The sequence below is a fragment of the Siphateles boraxobius genome, unplaced genomic scaffold (genome assembly GCF_051911475.1).
Source record: "Siphateles boraxobius isolate OS27281-9 unplaced genomic scaffold, OSU_SipBor_1 46, whole genome shotgun sequence".
NCBI classification, from domain to species: domain Eukaryota; kingdom Metazoa; phylum Chordata; class Actinopteri; order Cypriniformes; family Leuciscidae; genus Siphateles; species Siphateles boraxobius.
Window position 1 is genome coordinate 11,304,531 of NW_027509097.1, and position 26,966 is coordinate 11,331,496.

At 38.5% G+C, this 26,966-nt stretch overlaps 1 protein-coding gene across 3 annotated transcripts in view; it reads left to right on the plus strand.

The window, feature by feature from the left end:
- zeb1b (zinc finger E-box binding homeobox 1b) overlaps nucleotides 1–25,021 on the plus strand; it is a 61,342-nt gene extending 36,321 nt beyond the window's left edge. For all 3 annotated transcript variants that reach the window (XM_077200792.1, XM_077200790.1, XM_077200791.1), the window contains exons 2-8: nucleotides 9,015–9,182; nucleotides 16,097–16,252; nucleotides 17,638–17,840; nucleotides 18,191–18,302; nucleotides 18,720–20,413; nucleotides 20,785–20,965; nucleotides 22,206–25,021. In XM_077200792.1, the coding sequence (XP_077056907.1) occupies nucleotides 16,111–16,252; nucleotides 17,638–17,840; nucleotides 18,191–18,302; nucleotides 18,720–20,413; nucleotides 20,785–20,965; nucleotides 22,206–22,924 (3,051 nt within the window). In that variant the 5' untranslated portion in view covers nucleotides 9,015–9,182; nucleotides 16,097–16,110 and the 3' untranslated portion in view covers nucleotides 22,925–25,021. The remainder of the gene's footprint in view (nucleotides 1–9,014; nucleotides 9,183–16,096; nucleotides 16,253–17,637; nucleotides 17,841–18,190; nucleotides 18,303–18,719; nucleotides 20,414–20,784; nucleotides 20,966–22,205) is intronic.
- Nucleotides 25,022–26,966: the final 1,945 nt, after the last annotated feature.

The following is a 26,966-nucleotide window of genomic DNA, read 5'->3' on the forward strand; positions in this document are numbered from 1 at the left end:
CAAGATTAGCTCAAAATACACTCACATACTCTCATGTGAAGGCCAGACACACCTCATGAATTCTCAAAGTCGCCCTTGCTCAAGCACACACACACTAACACGCATGTATTCCTCGCTATGCATTCCTTCTCTTAGCACATCGATGTTAACACTTTTATCACTCATATGAACCTGCAGTCAAGCGAAGTGTACATTAGCAATGTGTTTGTGCTTGACATATACTCTTCTTCAATGAATATAGACTGCCTGCTGTGGCTAATTAGCTTCTTAGCATTGGCTGGATAAGGATGCACTTGTGAAGTGACGCTCTTATCAGGACAAGAGGCGCCACCGCCATTCATGACGTGTGTACTGACTCCCAAAGGGCAGGAAGTGGGAAGGAAAGAATGGGAAAGCAAGGAGAATGAGATGTAGGAGAGTGAATATTATGTACTTTCAGTTAAGTTGCATTCTTCATCATGCTCTTGCAGGAAACCGGTTTGAATATATACCACTTTGACTTGATCTTCTTTCAATAGGGATGCACCCTATTGGTGACTCCTTGTAGTCAGTATTGAATATTTAATTTTAGACTCTTGTTACAACCTGTTTTTGGTTTTTGATTACTTTTTCTGTAATTGTTTCTGTGGTTGGTTCCTGTTTCTTGAAGTTCTATCTTGAAGGATGGTTTAAGTATGCTGCCCACTTAAAAGCACATATACCACATAAACATAAGATAGACATAAATAGTCTTGTAACTTAGTGTAATGTAGTGTAAAATAAAATTATTAATAAAAAATAAATATGTATAATATATAACATTTATAATATGTGATTTATTTATAATATATTCATAATATATAATATTTATATAAATATTAATATCATATTATTATAATATTTCTAAATATAAATGTTTATATTTTAGAGTGCAGCTGTAATTTGCAACAGTAATATATTTGATATATTTATAATATATTTGTTGTTTTTCATTTCAGAAATTTCAGAAAGCAAACAATTGTACATATTTTTCCATAATAAATCAAGTAGTTGACCCTTCACATTACTGATTGTAATTTATTTATTTATTTATAGCCAAAATATTAGTAATTTTTCTTAGATTTTTATTTTTAGATAAAACATTTTGGTAACACTTTATTTTGATGGTCCCTTTTGAACATTCTGTTAACTATAAGTAACTTTGCAACTACATGTCAACTAACTCTCATTAGAGTATTAGTGTACAGTCTGCTTAATATCTGCTAACTCTTTTTTGTGATGGTCCTCCAACAGACACCCTACTGACTATAAGTAATTTTGCAACTACATGTCAACTTATTCTAACCCTAACCCTACCAGTCTAGTAATAATCTACTAATACTCTAATGAGTGTTAGTAGACATGTAGGTGCAATGTTACTTATAGACAACAGAATGCGTTAAAGGGACCATCAAAATAAAGTGAAAGCAACATTTTTATCATTATCAAAAATATCCCTGTTTTTCCCATGTATCTTCGTTTCTGACATCAGGAACGGAGACGCACATCACATGAATGCTAAATGCTTTACAAATGGGGCCATGCTGTGTTCCATCTGCTTCTGTTGCCTTGATGACATCTCCTAGGGAACAGGTCGCCCCCTACAGCCCAGAGCAGAGTATGCAGCCCAAAGCCCAGCCTCTGAAAACAGAGAACAGAAACATAATGATACAGGCCGCATGTGGAATCCGAGTCTTTCTCTGGAATAGGTTTGCACACTCCCCAGACGCACAGAGATGTGTGCGGTGACAGGCTTTTGTTTGATGTAATGGCTCTGTCTTGTTGTGGTTAGAGAGTGTGCGAGAGAAAAGAATGCTGGGTGGGGATGTGGTTTGAAGCCCGTGACACACTGTGTGTGTGTTTACCAGTGAAAAAAAGAGTTTGTATGTAATAAAGGATTGCCAGTCAGTAAGAACATGCATGGTCCAGAAGGGTTTACTGCACTTTTCTAGTTCTGCTTTGTTATTTTTCAGTTTTTGAAAAGAAAAACAGAAAAGTTTCTGTGTATTGAAGCTTTGGTTTATATATAGCTCAGTTCTAGAGCAGGGTGTGTCTTCATTCCTCCAACACTGCTGTATGGATACATTCTTCATACTATCACAAATCCAGCTATGCGTTGTACAGTTATTAGAGCTGCTACTTTACAAATTTTACAGTTAATGACAGGAACATCCATCAGGATTCATTCACTCAGCAGGTTTGATTTCCCATCATCCTCTTCACATGTACTCGTATTACAAAATGGCTTGTACAGGGCTAACTAGATTTCCGCTATGCGGTTCTTAAAGAGTTCTGAGTGGTTACTAAGGTGTTGCTATGCTGTTGCTTTTCTGAGTAGTTTTAGTGAGTCGCAGTGAGGTTTCTAAATTTTTTCTATGTGGATTCTTGGTGGTTGCTAAGGGGTTGCTATGCATTTACTAGTGTGTTTTGATGGGTGCTAAGATGTTTCGCTGCAGTTAAGATGTTATGCAGTTAAAATGTTCATATGCAGTTGATAGAGTCTACTCAGTGTGTACTCAAACATTGCTAGGTGGTTGTGATCCCGATCTGAACTCTGATTTGTGATGCTCCCTGAATCATAATGACACTGTGTTCATTCGTTGGCCAGAGGAGAACTGGCCCTCCAACTGAGCCTGATTTCTCCTAAGGTTTTTTTCTCCATTCTGTCACATGATAAAGTTTGGGTTCCTTGCCACTGTTGCCTTAGCTTTTGGCTTTCTTGGTTGGAGATACTTAATATTCAACAATATTATTGATCTGACTTTGTTGAACAGAAATGAGCTGGATGACGACATAACTGTTTTCTGCAGAACTGCTTTATAGATTAAATGAACTAATTCAGTAACGGATGATCTTTACAATGGAACTGAATCAACACTGAACTGACTTCAGCTGAACAACAGCCAAAATGCATAATTTTCCAGTTTTCACTGTAAAGCTGCTTTGAAACGATCTGTATTGTTTAAAGCGCTATATAAATAAAGGTGACTTGACTTGCTAGAGTGTTCTTGGTGGTTGAACGTGATTTCACCAAGTGCAACATGTTTCTGAATCAACATCTCTGTTGATCCTGGAACAACATTTCAATCAACCAATCAGATTTGAGGGACGAGTTTAAAGTTTATGTCAAGTTTAGGCTAACAACCAGGGTTAGGTGCTTCTACATCGGTTATTCACCTATCATTTCCCTCTCATTTTAGGGATAAGGGTTAGGTTTAGGGGTAGGGATAGGGTTAGGGTTAGGACTAAATTGTCAAATAGCAATGTTGTTCCAGAGTCAACAAAATATGTTGATCCAGGGACATGTCTTAATTGGCAAAATCACGGTGACTGTTCTTGGTGGGTGCTAAGGCGTTCCTAAGGTGCTATGGGGTTGCTAGGATGTTCTAGGGGTTTCCAAGGCATTGCTATGCAGTTGCTAGGGTGTTCTTGGTTGGGGTTCACTGCTCAGGCATTGCAAATGTGTTCTCTGTGGTAGCTAAGGCATGAGGTTGCTAGAGTGTTCTTGGTTGGGTGCTAAGGTGTTGCAAGGGTGTTCTGGGTGGGTTCTAGTAGGTTGCTTTTTTTGCCTCAAATCAGATCTCAGTGCATGAATGGGATTTTTTTTTCATCTGTTTAATCATCCGCCAGACACAAATTAGCTGTTTCCATCACCCTGTTTTTATGCACGTTTTGAAATATCGCATCAGAAATGAGAGATGCAAACACTAAATTTAAATAAAAAATCTCTTAATTCGCAAAAAAGTTTTTACTCTCGCTTGATGTGGTTTTTAACTTAAAAAAAGAGTTGATGCAAATAATGGGAAATGCATGCATTTGCCGAATAAATTCTGATGTAGCAAACATTAAACCGGCTGTGGTGTTTTATTTACGGTTGGTTACTAGGTTACCAATACCACCGTCATCCGCTCTAACAACTTGATGGAAATGCACCTAATTTGCATTTTTTTTTTTTTTTTTTTCCAAACTTTGAAAAGATTTGCTTCATGTTTGGGTAGAAACCCAGCTATTGTCTGTCAAATCAAACAAAGTAACAGCACACCTATCCTCACTAAAATGATGATTTGAGGAATCATTCAAGTTCTAGTCGTATTGCGCACCAAAGTTTAATACTTATAGGTTTGTTTAAATCGCTAAAGCTATATGAGCAACAGTAACATGCACCACTAATTAGTCTTTGCAGTTGAAAAGCAACAGTGCAGTATGTTCCTGTTCTAATGAAGGTTTTTTAAAAAGGCCGACACAGCGATCTGTCGTTATGGTCCAGCCACTCAGGGAGAGTGTTATGATTGGACATTCCACGCATAGCTTCTCTCACCAGGGTTGGAGGAGCGAACTAGAAGCTCTCTCACTTCTGGACGAACAAACGAGTGAAAAAACCCAGCTATCCATTCTTACTGTAGCCTCCTTCTAAAACAAACAGCCATTCTCTCGCCGCAAAGATAGCTTTGGGGAAAAAAAACACGTTCATAAGCCCTAAAGGCAACTGTGTTTGCAATGGAAACCCAATTATAGGCCATTAAGGTTGTTGTTTTTTGTAGAGATCATCTACCTCGTGATGTCATATGTTGGTTTGGGCAGACTTACAGGTATACAACCAGTTACTTTCCATGCAAAGCTCAGGACTTTGGGAGGTAAATGTGGCTGTCGCTGTGAAGAGGTAAGCATGCTGTAATTTACTGCTCTTGTGCCCCCCTCAAGATCCCTTCATTGGTGATAAATCCCATGAACAGAATCCTGAGCGAGGTATCAGTGTGCCCCAGTGATTATTTTCTTACACCACAGGCCACGATGATTAATATGTTCTGCAGAGAGTGTTCCAGGAGAGAGACACTCCTGAAAGATTTAACACACTGTTTGTTCTCTTAGCACATTTGATTCTTACTGGCTAATTCTATGTATCTTCTCGGAATAGCAAACTATGCAAAGGTCAGATAATTTATGTTTTCATTCATGTACCATATCGTTGTTAGATATTATAGATCAGTATCGGTTGTTATAGTATAAATACCATCCAAAAATGTGGGGTTGGTAAGATATATGTAATAAAGGTAATCTAAATGTAAAAACAGGGGTTAATATATATATATATATATATATATATATATATATATATATATATATATATATATATACACACACGCACGTATATATTATCCCTTGTTTTTACATCTTACGATACCTTAAAGTTAATCTTTAAAACCATTTGAATTTAGTAACACAGTAAAATATAATAATTTGCAAATATCATAAATTAATAGGCATTTTCATACTGTACATTATAATATTTTGATGCCTAAATTCACTCGTCATTTAAAATGACATTTTATGTTTTTAGATAATAATATTAATATCGGGATATTGCTAGATTTGTTAATTTTGAACCTGCAACAAAATTAACATGTTAATGCAAAAATAACATGTAAATTAAAAAGCAACACGGCTTACTTGTCTAAATCACGCCATGCTTGTGCTTGAATAACCTCTACATAGAGATTGAGAGGACAAGTAGCAGATGAGAATGTTGTTAGTGGCAAAGACTCATGGGAAACCTGCAGCTCACCTTCCTAAATGACAAATCAATAACTCTTGTCTGCCTCAAAGTCTCATCTGTCTTTCATCTTAGCTGAAGTTTAGATGGAAGAAAGTTCAATTCATTATTTAAAGTCTCTATATTTGATGTACTATACTGCTAACAAGCAGTTGACCTCTACCCAGATGAGTCGGTTTGTGTATGTGTACTCATTTGGTGAACTCTTTAATAGGCATTTATCTATCTGTGCCTTGACAGATATCACTGCGGTGCCCTATTAAGTGGTCTCAAACATGTTTGCTTCGGAGAATCACCTGGAGTTCTGGGAATACAGGCTTTATCATGCAGGTAGCCTACAGAGTAGCAGATTGGAGTCTAGTTTTTTCCCAGTCAACATATCACCTCACTAGGTTGATTGTAAAATCCATAGTTGAGGCATAGCTGGAAAACTGATTGACCTGTAGGAATGTAGACTCATTAGGCTAATGGTTTCTTAGGCTGACTTGACATATTCATAGTGCTGTGCATGCCGATAACACATGCAAAGACCATTGAATGTTTCGGTGGAATGTCAATGCTTGTATTTGGACAAGTGTATGTGATATTTTGAAAAATATTGTAGGAAGTAGGCTACATTTAGCAAGCATTTATGTAACTGAGTATTAGTAGAGCCTTGGCCTGGTGGCTAGCGCACATGCTAAAAATACAATGAGCTGTAGTTCAGTATCCCTTTCCATCATTATTTCATCATTACAGGGTTTTGAAAAATATGTTGATCATCTTGTGGGGAACCTTCTTCCTAAAATATAAAGGCAGTTTTAATCAATTACAATCCATATACACTACAAGTTTTGAAAAAAGTATCTTATGCTCACCCAGGCTGCATTTGTTTGCTAAAAAATACAGGAGACACTGACCTCTAACCTCTCTACTTTAAGGTACAGATGTTGAATGTTTTATGCTATATTTTATGTGTTTTTTTATTAAGGACAGTTTGTTCTTCCCGTGCCTTCACACCGTTTTAGTTTACAGCTCCAGCATAATGTGAGCTATTCCTTTCTCGGTAAACCGTTTGTTTAGTCACTTTTCCTGTGTGTACCTCCTGAAGGCTGTAATGAAATCTCTCATGTGGAACGGCGGAACAAGGCTCGTGGCTGTTTGTCATGGATCATTCACAGTGAGTTCACACACTCTGTCCCTTTACTTCTGTCTTCTGCTGACTAGCCACACCGTTTGCTTCCCTTGGCTGCACAGCCTGATGGGATTGGTAGCATCTCCTTCACAGTACACCGAATTGACTGTTGTGGTGATCCGTGCATCACTCGGATAGGTTTGACGGAACTTGTGGCTAGTGAGCGATGGGTCTATCTTTATGATTGTGAATTTTTTTTTTTTCATTTTGCTATAGACAGGATTTTTCAATCACGGCACATGGCGAGACTCTACTTTCAGGTACATAGACATGCTACAGGTCTTTGCTGTGATCCATGACCGTAGTGAGATAGAGAGAAAGAAAGAGGTTAAGAGGTTTGTACATGCCCAGAACAGGTGGAGAATGAAAGTACAGGCCAGAGAAATAAAAGAAGATGGAGAGTGTGAGAGGAAGAGCGAGAGAGAGAGAGAGAGAGAGAGAGAGAGAGAGAGAGAGAGAGAGAGAGAGAGAGAGAGAGAGAGAAAGAGTGAGAGAGAGAGAAAGAGAGAGAGTTGGTTAAAGAGTGCAACAAAAAGCACAAAATCAGCTGAATGTAAATGTGCCAGATAAGCCCGGTAGAAGAGATATTGTGTGTGTGTGTGTGTGTGTGTGTGTGTGTGTGTGTGTGTGTGTGTGTGTGTGTGTGTGTGTGTGTGTGTGTGTGTGTGTGTGTGTGTGTGTGTGTGTGTGTGTGTGTGCGCGTGTGCGTGTGCGTGTGTGTGTGTGTGTGTGTGTGTGTGTGTGTGTGAATCTACGGCCAGCCCCTCTGCTGACTTTGCTCCTCTCAAAGGAAAATTGATTTGGCCAGAGAGAGGTACTTAGATGAGTGGAAAAGAAGAATGACGGAGAGCGAGAACGGCGAGAGAAATGGAAAGAGAGAGAGAGGAGGAGGATGGAGAGGAAGGCTCTTCTACACACCTATTTCTTTTCCTGCAAAAAGTACACACCTGCTGTGTATGGTCAACAATGATTCACATATATCACCATGATAATTACTCCCAGTCTTTTGTGTCATGTACATTTAATGTGTAATGGAAAATTTGCTTTCCTTTTACCAATCAAAGAGATAGATCAACCAAAACATTTTGCACAATTGACTTACCTTCATGTTACTCCAAAGACTTTCTTTCTTCTGTGGAATATAAAAGAAGATATCTTGCAGAATGCTTCAACTGTTTGGACCCCATTGACCATGGACACACACACACAAAAAAAAAACAATCAAAATCTCTTCTTTTGGTCCTCAAAAGAAAGACTGACATAAGGGTTAGTAAATTATGACAATTTTCATGAATAACAGTAATACAGATTCCTCAGTTAGCCAAAAACTCTTCATCCGAGACATATATAAGTATAAATAAGACACATATACATGTATATATGGATGTTTCCTGTCACTGTGTTTGAAACTGTCTCTCTTTTAGCTGAATTTATAAATCTGAGCATCTAATCTCCTCTTGATTTATGCATGCTCCATTAGAGGCCTTATCCTGCCAGCACTTACCTTTAACGAATGAGAACTTGTTGGGCGAGCTTACCACTCAGTCATCCGCTGTTTTAATAGAATGTCAAATCACACTTAGCCTAGCATGCAAACACATACATTACTAATTAAGGTCGTCTGGCCTGTTACAGAAAATCAATGGTGTTTTAGCTCGATCTCTCTATTTCTTTTTTCTGTGCTGCTGAAATGGAGGTCAACCAGTCCCTCCTCTTTGTCAAAAAAGTAAACAGGCATTTAAACGTTACAAAAGGCCTTTTTTCCAATTGCACACCAATAAAAGACATGTTTCTTGTGTTGTATGGTAAATAATCTCACTATTATATCACCTTGATCGTCATTTCACGTTTGAGATGATATGATTACAGTGTCTGACCATGTCCACGCTGACCCGTTTGGCCACAAATGGTTTTAACACAAGCCATTCTGATTTATTGATTCAATCTCGAGTGATTCTTTGTCTTGTTTCATAGGCTCACTGAAAGACATAGGAACCGCTCCACTACTATTTGGTGTTTAATTGAATTATTCCCTTAAGTACACTTCATCTCTTTACATCTCTTCAGTCATCTCTCCCGCTTCAACAATTGGCTTCATCTGAGCTGCTGTGTCTCTCTTTAATATTGTCTGGCTCTATCTTGTAGTCGTTTTTACCAATAGCGTCTTTCCAAATCTTGAGGGTTTCATCAACCCTTTTGTGGTTTGCAAGCATTTGCAGGCTCCATATGTTAACATTCTCTGTAAGTGTTGTGTTTTCTCTGTCTCTGCAGTGAGTAACTACAGTCATGTGCTGGAGGGCCAGTCAGACTCAGATGATGAAGATAAGCTTCACATTGTGGAGGAGGAAGGGAGTCTCCTGGACGGGGCTGACTGTGACAGTGTGGCCCCTGATGATGACCCCAATGGGGCCGCCGACCCGGACGCCGGATGGGATGATGGTAAGCCCGCCTCATTGAGACATATCGTTATCAAGAACTCTCTGTCAATTGAGTCTCATTTTGGATTAATCTGATCCTGATCAGCCAAGTTTCTCACAAAGTGTTTACATAGGACATGTTCAAAAACAGCTAGATGTAACAGAACGCAGGTGTTTCAAGATGCATATTTTAAAGGTTAGACTATTTTTAAATTGACATGCTGTTTCAAAATGGCAAAGCTTGTGACAGGATGCTCCAAAAACAGTGCTAGATGTGACACAACAACTAAAGACGTCTGTCTGAATGTGTATGGATGTAGCGGCAGTGCTTTTCCGTGAGGGTTTGCTATGTAAACTGTCTAAAAGCTTACTGTCATCACACTAATTAAAGTATATATAAAAAATAAGATAACCCTTACGAAAAATAAGTTTATTCAAGTGTTCTATTAGTATACTTATTTTAAACTAAAAATAAGAAAGTATACTTATATACTTCTTAATATACTTTATGTACTTCTCAGAAATATACTTAAAATTACACCTAAGTGGACTTGACTTATACTGAGAGAAAAGTATATTTGGCCTGTACTTGTGCTCAATTATACTTTTAATTATATCTTGATCAAAAGATAAAGTATTCAAATTTTACATGGCTTGTAGTTTTGTTAACTCTTTTGATTTAGTAGCCTATTAAATATACTTTTTTACATAGTTTTTCATATACAGTCTTGTGAAACTCACATTGTTTGAAAATATTGATTAGAATATTGATATAAAACAGATATGTTTCTAATTCTGCGTATCCGTATTCAAGTATAAAAAAATCTACATTTAAACATAGTAGTATACTGCAAGTGCAAAAATAATATATAAATAGTTCACTTAAAGAAAACTTACAAGTATACTTGCAGTATAAACTACTAAACTAATAGTTTACTGAGAGTACACTTCAGTGTGTATTTTTCATATACTAAAACGTACTACTTGTATTAAAATAGTAAACTGCTAGTATACTTACAGTATAAGTTCACTTGTAGTACAGATGCATTATAAATGAAAAACCTGCAGTGTACTAAAGTTTACTATTGTTAAACTTATAGTACACTTATAGTACACAAGCAGTAACTTATTGAAATAGTACACTTACAAGTTTACTACAAGTACACATACTAACACATTGATATTAGAATACTTACTAAATAAAGTATACTTAAAAATATACTTGAACATTACTTAAGTATACTTCATAAAATTAACTTGAAGTATACTTCTTTTTCATAAGGGAAATACTGAGAAAATCTAATGGGGGAATAAAATCAAAGACTGTAGATATGCAAAGACGATTATCTATATGGCAGAGTGCATCCCACCTTCTAAATAAAAGAGCCAATCTCTTCCCATGTAAACCTGAGACACTCGCTTAGGAATGCGCATGCACATTGCCTGGTTTAAACTGAAAAATAAGCTTTAAAAAACACTATTTGAACATAAGAAGCAACATTTATGTGACAATTCATGTCAGATTTTGTTATTTAAATGTGAGTTAGGCAATCAGTTTTTGAGATTTCAGGATTCCCCCATTCAAATAGATAGGACTTGGCATTGCAAATATGGCCTCCGAGTGAACAGACTTTCCTTGAAAGGGACTTGGTAAAATTTTCATCTTATTATCACATAAGACTAAAAAAATTGAAAAAGAATAGTTAACCGTCATCAGCATCATCACACTTCCAGGTTTATTAAAGAGACATGAACTCTAATCTCTTTTAAGTTGCAGTCACATTTACTGTTGTTTAGCGAATTTTCGGAAGCAAAATCTAGTCATTTCAGTAGGAATCAATGCATCTGGAATTTAATGTGAAGGCAAAAGATTTTTCTACACAGATTTGGCAACGGATTTAACTTGCTTCATTCGACTAACCGAAAGCAGCTTGGTTTGGTGACTTCTGCCTCACTATTACTGGCAATGGACAATGTAAGTTTTTGTCAGTGAAATTTCCCAGAAATGTTGCTATTGTCGACGCAATCTAAGACTAGAATACTAAAAAAATCATGGGGAAAACATTAGAAAAAAACATGGGAATTCATTAGAATTCATTTTCAAATTGACTAGTCAGTTTGAAGTTAACAAAAGCTTCTAATCGGTCATCATCAACATTATTACACTAACACAAACGTTATTTTAAGGGTACGTGAACTGTAATCTCTTTTAGAGACAAAATTCAACACCATTCTTTTGCTGCCTTTCAAGCACAGGTATTTTCTTCAGAAAATGTAGACCTAGTTTTTATTGTGATGCTGAAATCTTGGCTCTATCTGGATAATGATCTTGATAGAGGGTGACTGGGATACAATAGAGCTCTTTTTTCTTTTTACGAAAGGCATTTCTCCTGTTCTTGGGTTAATATGTATTGCCTGCAGTGTGGGGATTGTTTATGCTGGAAAAGGTGAACACAAAGTCTGTTGTGTGTGAGCTACCAGCATGGTATTGTGCATTAAGGTTAGTGTTGCGGGACGCGGGCATCATGGCAGGTAATATACCGCTACTATAACCACAGCAACTGCTTGCACAGCAGCCTCGCGTTCAGTTTTTTCATTCGGTACATTTTCTACTCTCTCCACTCTGTATTTGTAGGTTTGCTTCAGAAATTCATAGTTCTCTGTCATTTTAATTTCTGCCAGTATTCATTGATTCATTCCTCTCTCCCGGCTTCTCTGTCAGTTCTCTGCAGGGTGAACCTTCAGTGAAGGAGAAAGTCGTTGTTTTTGGCAGAGCTCTCCAAACATTAAACACTTCACAGAAACCTGAGTTAAGAGAAAGGGACTACACTCTCGCTCTCTCTCTATCTCTCTCTCTTGAATGTTTCTTTTTACCTCCATACCACCTTCATCTCTTTGTAGTATTTCTTTGTCCACCTGTTGCTTCTTTGTTGTAGAATGTTCTTTGAATAGAGTGTTGTTGTAAGTCTATAATGTTTTCCCAGAATTCTTAGCATGTTCTTCCTTTTAACATGTTACAGCACAAGATCCAAGCACCTGTTGCACCTTTTCTCCTTCATTTCATAGCTTTAGCCTCTCCATTGCCAATAGCTCAGCTGCAGAAAGAGGCCCAGATATATACGAGCCATTAGGAAGTGTGTCACATAGAGAAATTGGTCTGCCGAGATGTAATGTGCATTGTTCTCTTTTCTCAGATGTCGTGTTTGAGTTATATACACTTCTCTGCCTAAGCTTCCCATCATTCATAGAGCTCCGGGCTGTAAAACAGCCACTAGCCATAATGGTTCAGCACTATCAGTCCAACTCTCACTCTCCATTCCAGGCTATCCCACACCTTTTATTATTTTCTTTTTTCTTTCTTTTTATCTTGGCAGCGATCTCTATTTTAGAGTACCACCTAGCTTAGAGACAGTACGGCGGACTCTCTGTGGTCTCTCTGTCTGTGTTTGTTTTAAGGCTGCAATTCTTGTGCGCCCCTCTACCTCAACCTCCGCTTTTACTTTCCCTCCGTCCGTGCTATACTTCTCTGCACTGCATTCTTCACGATCAGATGACTGGCCGCTCGCTCACTGTCAGCTCTCATGTTCTCTGAGATGAAAAGGCTCCCATCGCAGTCATTTATGGGGAAATACTCCGTAAACCAATACATAATTACTGTCGGATGGATAGTGACGCTGCATATCCAATTGAAAATGTCATACCTCTGTATTCCCCTGTAATTTACCACATATTTCTTGAACAGGCGTTAGGAATCAGCCATTTACGTAATGCGGTGAGCATAGGCACCTAGAATAATGGAACAAGGAACATGGTGGATGGGCTTACCGAATTTTTTACTGTTGGGAGGATTACATTCTATATTTGACTAGGTTTTAAAGTGCCTGAGCATATGGTGATGGAGTAATTTGTCACTGGGGAATGTGCTGTAAGTGCCTTACTAATAATGGAAATCCCACCAGAACTTTAATCAGGAAAAGTGAAGCTGGTGAATTCTGGGAAATGTAGTGCTGGCTGCTGGGCACACAATAAGAATCAGAATCAATCACACATGAATCTGGTGTCCTGTTCATGTTATGTGTGTGTGTGTGTGTGTGTGTGTGTGTGTGTGCCTAATATTTAAGATTCTTTGATGAATAGAAAGTTAAAACAAACCGCATTTATTTGAAATATAAATCTTTTGTAATTTTAGAACATTTTTTACTTTTTATCAATTTAATGCACCCTTATGAATTATTTCTTTAAAACAAAATCTTAATGTCCTCAAACTTTTGAACTATCTCTATATACATATATATCAAGGCAAATAGATTCAATATTATCATTATTTTATAATATATAATATTCATTACAATTCTCATCAAGAGTCATTTTGATCACTTTGCTCTTATAATTAATCAATGTACAATTTATAACCTCCATCTATTTACTTCTGATGGACATTCCAGGTTAGAGTGTTTTATGTGCATCAGTTTAGGAGTGTTGTCCGTTCAAACCAGTAACTGATACAGGCTTCATTTAAAGGGTCATGTGAACAACCTTACAGAAAAATCAGATTTGAGCAGAAAATCAGATTCGGTTCAGTTGCGGTGAGAACCAACCATAAGTTGGTTTTATGGATAGTGGAACTACGCTCACAGTACCTCACAAGATTTTCCTTTAGTTTCTCAAGTTAACCATCCCAAGTTAAATTAAATCTATGAACTGGGTGAGCTTTGACACTCATGTGACTAGTGCATCATTCTTAAATCAAACCAAGCCCATCACAGAGCACTCATGCACTTTATCTGACCTTCACCCTTAATGTGTTTCACAAGGTCATGTCAATATATAATCATAAGTGTATGTATTGTACTGTACGTGTGTTAGCTACTTCACTGAGCTTAGACTGCAGCACATATCTTTTTTTTCTGTTCAAAGGAAGTTTTAGCTTGTTGTACTATCACAAGATAATCTCTGTCTGCCTCTGTCAACAGTTTATTATTGTATGGGCTGAGGGGATATTGTCCCTCACAAGATGTCACAGGACTTTTATTAATGTGGTGTAATGAAGTGTTGCACCTAGATTGTGAATGTTTCTTGGAAATGGTGTAATGTGAAAGATCTGAGTGTAGAGTGAGGAAGGACACTCGTCCAGCCTCACTAATATTCATGTCTATCTCTGGCCCACTTATAATGTGAGATTGTCACGGCTACAGTAGTGTTGTGATGTCATGACAACAGCATGCTGTAATGGCTGGCAAAGCTTGGAGCAAAAGCTCTTGTAATCATCTGTTTTTTTTACTAGCAGAACATCTCACACCCAGATTTCAACACGATTTAAACCTCTCAGGAACGTTTGCGAGGGACCTACTGAAACATTTGCCATTGAAATCACTTGAGATCATGATAGAGTGTATCTTTTTCAGTGTGTTCATGGTTTTTCTGTCTGCAAATGTCAAGAGCATAGTTTAAATGAATATGCAAATAAATCTATAACATTTGCATAGTGTTTTGTTACTCTTCTATTCTAGTGCCTACTTACATGATGATGCAAAATTACTGAAAAATATGTGAGTGAAAAATAAAGTGAAAAATATGTTTGCAGAGGGTGTGATTTTATCAACGATAACTAAGATGAGACGAAAATAACAAAAATATTATGAGAAAACAATAACATTGCAAGATATTAACAATATATTTAAAATGTTTTTAGATTTATTTTTACTTCATATTTTGTTATCTTGATTAAACCCAAATGTTGGATACATGCAATAAATTTATAAATGTTTCTACTTTTGTAGATTATCGTAAACTAAAATCATGCCATTTTAGTATGAGTATAATGGAATAAAATTAATAATTAATTTGATTTATAATTAAAAAATATATTTTATTATTATTAAAATAATAAACATTTAAATGTTAACAATTTGAAAACAAACTATTAAATTAACTGATAATAATAATAAATATTGTCAATTTAATATACATTTTCAAGAGTAACATGTTTTTGACTCAAATAAATAACTGTAAAATAAATAAATAATAGCATAATGACAGGATATGTCTTCTTTGTATAGAAACAAGGACGTCCTTCTATATCGTGGTGAGAAAATCCTACTAGTCATACAAATAAACAGTGTCAGTGTGAATCAGTGTCCCTTATGGAGACATCACTGCTGACAAGGGTAGAGTGCACTACAGAAAGAGCTGCTGAAAAACAGAGTGAGAACAATCAAAAGAACACTGACATAAACACAAAAAAGCCTTCTTCATTTAGTTTTTCTCCCTCACATATTGCAGATCCTTAAATCGTTCCGACACACAAATGCACAAATGTCCTCAGGTGTTTCCGAATGTTGTTTTGACTCGCTAGCAAATGCCATTAGTGTGTAATTGCTGACATTGCGGGCTCATTTTCAGCATACGCATGAGAGAGCGCATAGCTAAAGCACAGAACAGTGTACCGCCCAGGGGCTCAGTTTCTCCCGAAGCCTTCGCTTGTTCATTTGCAATCGTTAGTTGAACCAATCTTTCGTTTGTGAGCAAAAGAGAATGAGAGTACATTTCTCAAATTAAAGAAGCTCATTTAATGGGGACGTTGAGCTCAGATTGTGCATTAAACCCCAAATTTAATTAGCTGCACCAGAGTCATTTCTTTTTCATTTGCTTTTAATAGGTAAATGTGCATTCGAGGACTAATATGTGTTTTTGTGGGTGTACATACCCACGTACATGAAGCTATGTATCTAAAGCTCACATCCACTCAAACTCCACTAAGTATTTAGCTAATGTACTGTTTAATAATGAGTCACCACTAAGTATTTTGGCTGTTGTTTGCTCTGATTCAAATTATTCATCCTTCATATTTCTATCGTGTACTGGGCCATATCATACAAGTGTTTACTCTGTCCACAGACACAGCAGTGAGTAAGTATGTATTTGCATGTGTTGCAGTGAAAGAGGAGTGCATGTCAGACGAGGATGAGAGGAGCAGAGATGCTTTGGTTGAGGAGATGCTCCAGCAAGGAGACACAGCCGTCATCTACCCTGAGGCTCCAGACGACGAACCGCGTCAGGGCACACCAGAAACCAGTGGACATGATGAAAATGGTAGACATACACGCATCACGCACATTGTAAATATCACTCATGATGAACACAAATACAGATTCAGGAGCAAGTGTGTGAAATTCAAATAAAATGAACTTGAATTTGCCATAGGTATGTGAGATTTGTTAAAGCATGTGTGACATCAGAGATTGCTTCTTGTGCATAGCAAATTCAAAATCTCTTTTTACTTATTATGTTTAATCAATCTATTTTTGCTGATCTATTGTTGTTCCATCAAATTGTATAACCAATTTATGCAGGAGCCTGTTAAACCCGAGGGTTCACATACTTTTTTCTTCAACTGTGTTGTACATGTCTTTTAAATCTCATATATGGAGACAGACACAATAGACACACTTCTCATTGACCATAGACCACTAATGAGTCTGAAACGATTTTTGTTACACCTGCAACACCTGTGCAAATCTCCCATACCTGAGCTACTTTCTCACGTCCCTGTTGCTGTGTTTGTGTGTGAGAGAACGTTTCACCTGACCGGAGGGAGAAGTTTAATAGGTTACCTGTTAACAGGTAATATGTTACCTGTGTGAGAGCTGGACAGAAACCTGTCCAGGTGTTTTCTGCTCACTTGACATTTGATCATTTTGACCAAGATAGGTTAATAAAGGTGAAAATTATAAAAGTATTTCCTTAAATTTAGACATTTGGTTTGAGAAATATAATGACAATGGTGTATCCAAATTTGTATGCAGCAAAATGGCATTGCAATTAAACATAATGTCTTAATAAATTATACTATATTAGTTTATTTACCAGAGTGCCCTGCACTCAAGTGACAAAGATTTGGCATACGTGGCTTTATTATTTTGTTAAAATGTAACAGGCTTCACATTTTAACAAAATAATAAAGCCACGTATGCCAAATCTTTGTCACTTGAGTATTTAAATGTATGGTATCCATTGTTCATCCATGTAATTATTTGCTTTACCCAGCTGCCAATCCTTGTTCTTTTCATTTTGGCTGCTGTTCTTCAACTCTTCATGCTGGAGAGATTTCAGAATGGGAAGTGTCATACATTAAAGATCTTCCCTAACTCTCATATTCTTATTTGTCAGTACATTGATCCATGTCTAAATGCACACACATACACACACTGCATAGATAAATGATCTATGCCAGAAATCCATGCTACTGGATTCCTTTCTATTACATAAGTTTACTTGCACACCTCTTTAGACATATTTGAACAACAAATGTTCAATTACATAGTAAATAATTGTATGTAAATTTCCAGACACTTGCAGCTACTGATAGATCATTTTGAAGAAAAGATAAAAGTATTAGGCGTAGAAAAATATGATAAATACACCCATACAACTCTACTGAATTGTAATATGTTTTCTTTTCTTTCTCTCACTTTCAGGCACGCCAGACTCATTTTCTCAGCTCCTCACCTGTCCGTATTGCTCTCGTGGCTACAAGCGTTACACCTCACTGAAGGAGCACATTAAATACAGACACGAGAAGAGCGAGGACAACTTCAGCTGCTCTCTCTGTAGTTACACCTTTGCCTACCGAACACAGCTGGACAGACACATGACCGCACACAAAGCTGGCCGAGAACAGGTATTCTGTCCTTAACCTTTAATGTTTGTGAGCAGTGTGATTTAATGGCATATTTTGGTTAACTGTGTTAAATATAAAATGTTCAAAGTGGTTTCCAGGAGCCAACCGTGGGGTTGGGGGGTGGGTTACAATTGTAGACTATTGTGTATTGTTGTAAAAGCCAAAGATTGAAATCCAGACTGAAAATGGTTAGATTAGAGCTGTAAAATGTAATAATTAATGTTGCCATTAAGCAATCCAAGCATATATTTCATATAAAGGAATGCTTTTCATGAGATTTTTACACTTACAGATAAATGACAGCAGTATTGTTCACCCAAGTATAACGCATTCTCTCTTACATTCTTTAGCGGCATGTTACTCAGTCAGGTGGAGGAGGGAATCGAAAGTTTAAATGCACTGAATGTGGCAAAGCCTTCAAGTACAAACACCACCTGAAAGAACACCTGCGCATCCACAGTGGTGAGGGCTGCCTAAAATCTGCTAGAGTCATTTGTGTATGTGTTTGCAAGCATGCTTATGTGTGTGCAATCATTCACTTCTTTGTACAAATTTGTAGGGCAATTCAGCATTCAAGTACTTTCAAGAACTTTCAGTACTTACTCTCAAAGAGAGTTTGTCCTTTAAACATTGCGCACTGTTTTTATAGCCTTTACTGCTTGAACAAAAAAAGCTTTTACTGAGTTGTAATGGTCTCTTTTTAGGACCACCATTGAGGTGACTTTTTATTGTACTTGAATAGATTTCCCCTCCATTCTTTCTATCATCACAAATCTGAAACATACAGTGGTGTCCTCCAAAGTAAAAGCAATAGAGTTGTAGACCTTGTTAAATGTGAAGTGTCACTTGTTTCATTTCATTATTATGTGTGTTTTGTAGGAGAAAAGCCTTATGAATGCTCCAACTGCAAGAAGCGTTTCTCTCATTCCGGATCCTACAGTTCTCACATCAGCAGTAAGAAGTGCATCGGCCTCATCTCAGTAAATGGGCGGCCACGACCTTCTCCCGCCACCGGGGCTGCAAAGACCCAGCAGTGCTCTTCCCCATCCCTGCCAACCTCTTCCCCTACAGCACGTCTCCAAGTCAGAGACAAACTGGACAACAGCAAACCCCTTCAGGAGCAGCTTCCCTTGACACAGATCAAGTCTGAGCCGCTGGACTACGAGTACAAGCCTGTGGTGGTGGCCCCATCTGCTAGAGGCGTAAATGGCATGTTCCAGGGTGGGGCGGCAGCCCCTCTCCAGGGTGCCGTACAGGCTGTTGTGCTCCCAACAGTGGGTCTGGTATCCCCAATTAGCATCAACCTGGGGGACTTACAGAATGTGCTGAAGGTAGCAGTGGATGGCAACGTCATCAGGCAAGTGCTGGAAAGCACGCAAGCTAAAGGGCAGCAAGCAGGGACAGGAATCGTTGGAGCAGGAGGGTTGGGAATTGCCCAAGCATCCCAGCAAGTCATCCAGGCCATTAGTCTTCCCATCTTGGATCAGGATGGCAATGCTAAGATCATCATCAACTACAGTCTAGACCCGTCACAGGCCCAAGCACTCCTTCAAAGTCCGAAGAAGGAACCTTTGGGGTTGAACACGGAGGTGTGCAAGGCTCAGAAGCTGCCTGAGGACCTGACTGTGAAGACAAATAGGGACAAAACCACCATCACTGTGGATGAAAAGAGTATGTTACACAATGACACAACACTTAAGCACTGTGGTAAAGATGGATATAGGGTAAACGGGAAAAATCTTGACGGGAAGATGGACTTGGAGGAAGGACTGTGTCCTGGTCAGCCTCCTCTGAAGAACCTTCTCTCCTTGCTTAAGGCTTACTTTGCCTTAAACAATGAGCCCACCAAGGAGGAGCTGGCAAAGATATCCGAGTCTGTCAGTCTTCCAGCAGAGGTGGTAAAGAAGTGGTTTGAGAAGATGCAGCTGGGACAGATCTCCATAGACCCCTCCTCACCCCTGGCTGAAGGCGAGCAGACCACCCCTGGGGAGTTGGATGGGACTAGAGGTGGATCACCCAGAACAGAGCCGGATGATCAAATGAACTCAGAGGAGCAAGGGGAGAGGGAATGCAGTAGTCCAGTAGAGGGCATAGCAGCTGGGGTGAATGGAATCGAGAGTGTCCCTACATCCCCTTCACCACTAAACCTATCGGCCGATGGTCCTGTCCCAGCCAGGACTCTTGAGGAAGGTGAAGGACCTCTCGATCTGTCGCTACCAAAATCCGCTGCTACAGCTGCTGTGGCTAGCGGTCACGTTAACACTGTTTACTCGGCTCAAGAGGAGCCACTGAATTTGACTTGCACAAAGAAGGAACTGCTCAGCAATGCAAGCTCCAATGCTGCCATATTTGCCAGCCAACCAAGTGCCAATCCCATAAACATTGTGACCACTCAACTGCCCACCCTAGTGGCTATCACTGACCAGGGACAAGCACAATGTCTACGTGCACTTGCCACTACTAAACAGACCATCTTGATCCCGCAGCTGACTTACAGTTACACCACTACATCCTCCAGCCCAGCAGGGGCCGACACACCACAGAAGAACGTTATACACGTCAATGGCATTAAGGTGAGGACCCCACATTAACTGCATGTTTGCTTTAGGGTCCACAACGGTAGCTCTAAACCAGGGATGTGGAACGTCGGTCCTGGAGGGCCGCTGCAGGCTAGACGGGTCTAGCCTGCAGAGTTTAGTTCTAACCCAAAACAAACACACCTGAACAAGCTAAACAATGTATTCAGGATCACTAAGGCTACAGGCAGGTGAGTTTTTTTTTCAGGGTTGGAGCTAAACTTTGCAGGATAGCGGCCCTTTCAGAACCGATGTTCCCTGTCTCTGCTCTAAACTAACATTCGAGTGTATATACATATATGTGCCCACAAATGTATCCTTGGTTATATTGTTTCAAATACAATGACCTGCTTTTTCTCTTGATGTAGGAGGAGAAACAGGAGATGGGGTCAGAGGTCACCTCAACATTTGAAGAACAGACAGACTCAGACTCAGGGCCGACGAGGAAGAAGATGAAAAGGACAGAGAGCGGGCTGTACGCCTGTGACCTGTGTGACAAAATCTTCCAGAAGAGCAGCTCATTGCTCCGCCATAAATACGAACACACAGGTAGGATTCTTACACACCTATATCACCAAGGAGAAATGTAGACATTAAGAAAGCAGTTAGGCCTGTTTTTAGATGTTCCTTCATACACAAATGGTTGGGCATTCTTAGAAATATGATTTGAAGTGATATTGAAGGGGAAATTATGACAGAATATGTTGCATTGCAGTAATTTTACCTATTACACTGAGAGCAGAACTGAATTTTAAGTTCCAACCACTGTTAAATTACACATGCTGGAGGGTGCGGTGACTTATTTTCCTCATCCTCTGGCCAAATACATTACCTTCTCACACCGAACCCAGGCTGTTACATCAGTTCTCTGTTTGTAATTTACACTCCTCCTCCCTCTTTTGCTCTAAAAACATGAGAAGTTAGCAAAGCCAAGAGCAGGTCACCTCTCACTGTTAAGATACCTGGCCAAAAAGCGAGCAGCACTCATCCAAATTACATCACAGTGTCTTGAACCACAAGTTATGCTGTCTTTTTTCTCTGAAGCCACAGTTTATAAACTTCCAGGCCTTGGTGGAACTGGCCTGTCTTGTGCACGACAGCTTGTTTTGATTCATTGTTTGGTCTTATTGTCCATGGCTACATAACAACATGTAATGCGATTCTTAATGCCTTAAAGATCCAGGGTTGAAGGCTGGGTGTGGGTGGATTTTCTAGTGCTACATGTGGAGATTACAAGATTATTTTTCCCCGGCTGGGACCCTTTATAAATTGAACGGTGTGACAGTTGTTTTTAAAGCATGCAAATAACTGACAAAAATGAGTCAATTTAATATGTTGTACTGTTGCATAACAGTGTCAATCAGCTAAAAAAAAACAATTATTATAAATTTCCAGTGTACATAACATGATTTTTAACACCTCAAAGATAGATTTACATGTAAAGATTTACATTTGCCCAATTAGCACCACCTACACAGAAATCACTTTGAAACAAGCAGTGTTCCATTAGTCATCACAGTGCATTTGCCAACTTGAACATGCAAAATATGCATTGGGAACTTTTTCGCCCTATTGAAATTATGGGATTTCTCCTGCAAAATTTGCAGAGCAACGGTAAATGTGATTGTAACTTAAGACAGAGTAAAAGAATATGGAATGGACAGTACGTCCATCCCTTATAAGTCTATAATAATCTCAGAAATTATTGTATTTCCCCATGTATATTCTGGTAACAGGATAAGTACTCCAAGATGATACTAATAGAGTGCAACTTCTTCATCTCCTGCAGGAAAGAGGCCTCATGAATGTGGGATCTGCAGCAAGGCCTTCAAACACAAGCACCACCTAATAGAGCACCTGCGCCTGCACTCTGGAGAAAAGCCGTACCAGTGTGACAAGTGCGGCAAACGCTTCTCCCACTCCGGCTCCTACTCACAACACATGAACCACAGATACTCCTACTGTAAGAAAGAGGCTCAAGGTCAAGGGCTAGGCCAAGGAGTCGAGGAAGAGGACAACCACGGCGAGGAGCAGCCTCGGACGGGAAGCGCGGCGGCCTCACCCCCTTCCCACCTGGACTCGGACGAGCGGGGGAGTAGTACCAGAGAGGATGAGAGTGAGGAGGAGGATGAGATAGGCTCTGGGAGCTTAGTGGATGAGGATGAGATTCAGGTGGTCAAGATTGGAGAAGAGGGAGATGAAGACGACCAGGGAGCAGATGAAGACCAGGAAGGGGAGGGAGAGAGGATGGAGGAGGCGGAACAAGAAGAAGGTGAGAGCGAGGAAAATGACGGACAGATGCTGAAAGTTGTAGTGATGCAGGATGAATGTGAAGAGGAAGAAAATGGGGAAGAGGAGCGAACGGTGGAGGAAGCCATGGACACAGGAGCCCCTGAAAACATTAAGGACACGACAGAAAGAGAAGAGGAAAGAGAGAACCCGGCGGACAATGAGAAAAACAGTGAAAATGAAGAAAACACAGCCGCTACGAATGGAGGCGTGAAATGAAGAGAAGCCACAACTGTGTTTTTAAGACCCTTATTCCTTATGAAGTTGTTTTACAAAATTACTAATTTGAAGGAACAAAAAAGACGTTTTCTCTTTGCAGATGTTTCTCTCTCTTCCTGAGATCTGACTGTGTTAAGACGAGAATGAGGCGAGGAAGAGAGCGTGACTGCTCTTACGCTGCATTTAAACCCACTACTGTGTATAAACCCCCAGGTGTGCCTGATAAATACGAAATAGTTACTTTTTCCACATAAAGACGATTTTCAGTGTTTGAGTATGGTTTGTATAAATGCAAAGTTTAACGAAAAAACGAACAAAAACAAAAATGATGCATATACGGACTGAAAGCTATTCACGTTTTGGCTAATAATGTTTTATTACTAAAACGCCTTGGGTCAATTTCTTTTATCAGTATTACTAATTTTTGTCACTCTCGGTTTACCCTGAAAAGCTGTACAGTTGGGAGAGAGAGATTTCTATATGTTTTTATTGCCAATGAACAAAACTCAGTATTTTCTTGCATTTGAAGGAAAAAGTATCCTGTGCACTACCATATTCCCAGTTTACCTATGGAACACCTATGTGGGCCTTGTGTTGTTTAATGTTTACCTTCCAGTATTAGCGCTCCAGACGTTATTCCCTAAGCCACGCTAGTGCTCGCTAGCACATCATTTGTCTGTCGTCTCATTTCAAGGACACCGAGCCTTAAAGGTAAAAAAAGATTGATGTGGTTATGGTGGGAGGGCTTTAAAGAATTCCAAAAAAAGCCAAGACATCAAAGAAAAACCTTAGTAATCCCGGACAGCTGGTTTTAGACATAGTCGTCATCATGTTTCAGGTGATCGCCATAAGTCCCTTCCCCACCCATCATCCACCCTTATGCAAAAACATGCATGTTGGAAGTGCCATTGAACAGTGCTGTGCCGTTGCTGTGACGCCTCCGCTAAGCAGCACACTCGCGTGGGGCTCATGCTGTCTTCGTTTTTAGTAGCAAAATTTTGGACCCCTGCACCTAAACCACTAGTCCTGACCTAAGGACAAGACTGCCTCTTGTTTTCTTTTTTTTTTTTTTTATATCAATCCAGTATAAAGACTACATTGCATCAAGAATTCAGGAAAGACGATCGATGAGCAAAAAGGAGTAAAAAAAAATCTCTTTTTTCAGCCTTGAAGTATTTTCCTCGTTTGGTGCACTTGTTACTCTTGTTATCTTTAGCAGCACGACACTTTTTCTTCAGGTAACAAATGTAGGCAGATATGATCAATGAAGAATTCACTTTTAGAGTTTTTCGTTTTTTTTCGGTCAGCCTTTTTACCTGTCAGTATTAATTTTTGTCTTGTTTGTATTGAAGTTTTTTTGTTGTTTGTTTCGGTGAACATTGTGTATTTTTTTTTTGTTTGTTTTGTTTTCAGTAAAGGCAGTATTACCCCACCCATCCCTCACCAGTATAACATTTTTAGTTTTAGAGACCTTTTATATTTATGTGTCTTATTTTTGTATTTTCTTTATGGTTATTTATTACACAATGTAGTGTACAATACTGTAGTTTGTATTAATACAATAATATATTTTAGTATGAAGAATAATTTCGAAGATAAATGAATACAAAGCTGGGGGAGAAACTCTAGCATTTCAAAGTGTTTTAAAACAGAAAAGTATTATTTTCAAATTTTCAAAATGCATTGTTTGAAGAAAAAAAGAAGACAAAAACACCCCTAAAAGTATATCAGAACTGTTACCTTTTACACGTCACTTTCATGTTACTGTCTCTTACCCCACTATACTTTGAAGCTACTGAACGCCTGAAAACTAATTGTATGCTATACACGCATGAGTCTTTGCTGTTGTATCAAAAGATTGTCCTTCACCATGAAACTGTGCTGCCCTTTTAATGAAGCCAAAACATCATCAATGTGTTGTTTTTTTAATTATTATTTTTGGTTGTGCCAATTTGTAACTCTCTTTGTCCACATCAAGGCAACAAAGTCTTTTATATGTCCCTGTTTTAACCTTTTTAGTGGTAGCTTTTTGTTTGATTGTTTTATTTTGTTTTTTAATGACTCCCCATCTCACAATAAAATACTTCAAGAATTCAACATTTACAGCTTTTCTAGAATATTTCCATAACGAGATATGTAAATCTTCATTAGTTAGAAAAGTTATAGACATACATTGCAAAAAATGAGGTGATTTTTATGATGGAAATACAGAGACTATAGCACCTACAGCACTAGGTATCCTCTATAGCACCAACAAAAATCATTGATTGGGATCAGGTTGCCATGCAGGATTTTGGATGGAGGGCATGAATTATTAATGCAGCAAAACATAAATCTATGATCAGACTAAAGTCTGAAAATGATGCGATGCATGCTCAACCCTCTACTGTATGGAGAATAGTCTCGCTGTGTTTGTGTGTGTCAAACTGCCATAAATATTTTTTACAAACAGCAGCCAGAATATTATCGAGCTCTGTGGCACCTGGATGTTTCAGTTTTAATGCAATTGTAGAAGAAAACACTTCTGCAAAGCTTTATGAACCAAGTGGTCTTCTGAACATCTATCAAATGGGACACTCAAAATCAGAATATATTTCTCGTGACCCTTCTGTCATGGCAACAATCTGAAAAACAGTAGCTGAAAGCTGATGGACAACAGCACAGGAACAAGTCAAGAGTGGAAGCCGAGAACAGAACATCCCCTGGGAAATTTAGTTGATAGCACAATCAAATACAAATAGCCCACATCTGTGCTCAAAACATTAGCCTTTACTTAAAAATCATGTTTATTCACTGTGCGTAGGCATGAGGATTAATGCTGCATTCACAAAATGGCGAGATTTTCCCATCAATATTTTACTTGGATTGTTTCAGCACCCTTGGTTTTAATCAACGGTTTTATAGGTGGAAGAAGCACAGTTGAAGTTCAAGTTTAATGTATGGCTCAGCGACAATTTCTGCTGGTGGTTATTGCATATCATGCAAAACTAAATTAAATAGCTTGCTTTTCTCTGCATTTCCTCTGTCGGCAGAATGGATGATAAACACAGCTTGACAGCAAGTTATTTTATGATGCTCTTTAGGCCATCATCCAATATGAAGTTAAATGTGCCAAAAGAAATTGCAGTATTAAACTTTGGTAAGTGACTATGCACCGTTTGTACTACAGATACTGAAATTGGGAATCTCACAAAGTGATCGGTTTTGTTTGTGTGTGCGAGCGTGTGTGTGTGTGTGTGTGTGCGCACTATCTGGAGAAAAGTATTGAGACACCTGACCATTACACCATTGCATTCTAAATATATAGACATTAATATGGAGTTACATTTTGGACTAATTCTTGCTAGTTTATTTATGCATTAATTATTATTAATAATGTTATTTCAACATAATAGCCCGTTATTTCGACATAATATGTGTGCATGCAACAAGAAAGATGTGCATTTGTAAATCCGGTGAGACACGCGTCGCATGCATTGATTTTTATTAATAAACTAGGCCTAGTGTTTTCTGTGTCAGTGTCGGCAGCAAAGATGAAGTTGACGATCGCAATCTCCGTAGTGAACGCCCCTATAGAGAGAAATGCACATAATGGATCACATAATATATCTATAGGTATATTTCTCATGTCTGTGAGGCATATGCTAAGTTTCCTTAATTTATGATGAGATGCGCTGCAGTTCACGTGCAATGCAAGTGACGGCACCGGCGCCTGTCATGATTATATTGTCTGCTATATTTGCTTCTTGTTTATTGAATCCAGGCAAATGGTTGATTAAAAATTTATTACAATTAACATACAATTTATACAAAATGAAATTCACTTTAAAGAAAAAGGCTCAAAATCATGTCTGACCAACTCCAAGTCTCCCGATATATTGGGCATCTATCTTACGCATGCTGTTCACTTTCATAATCAATATAGATGGGAAAAAAAATATTATAATAAATATAAAACTAAATGCATTTATTTACTGGCTACAACACAGACATAGGCATAGACTCTCTATTTGTACAAATTACTGCACATTCATTTAATTCT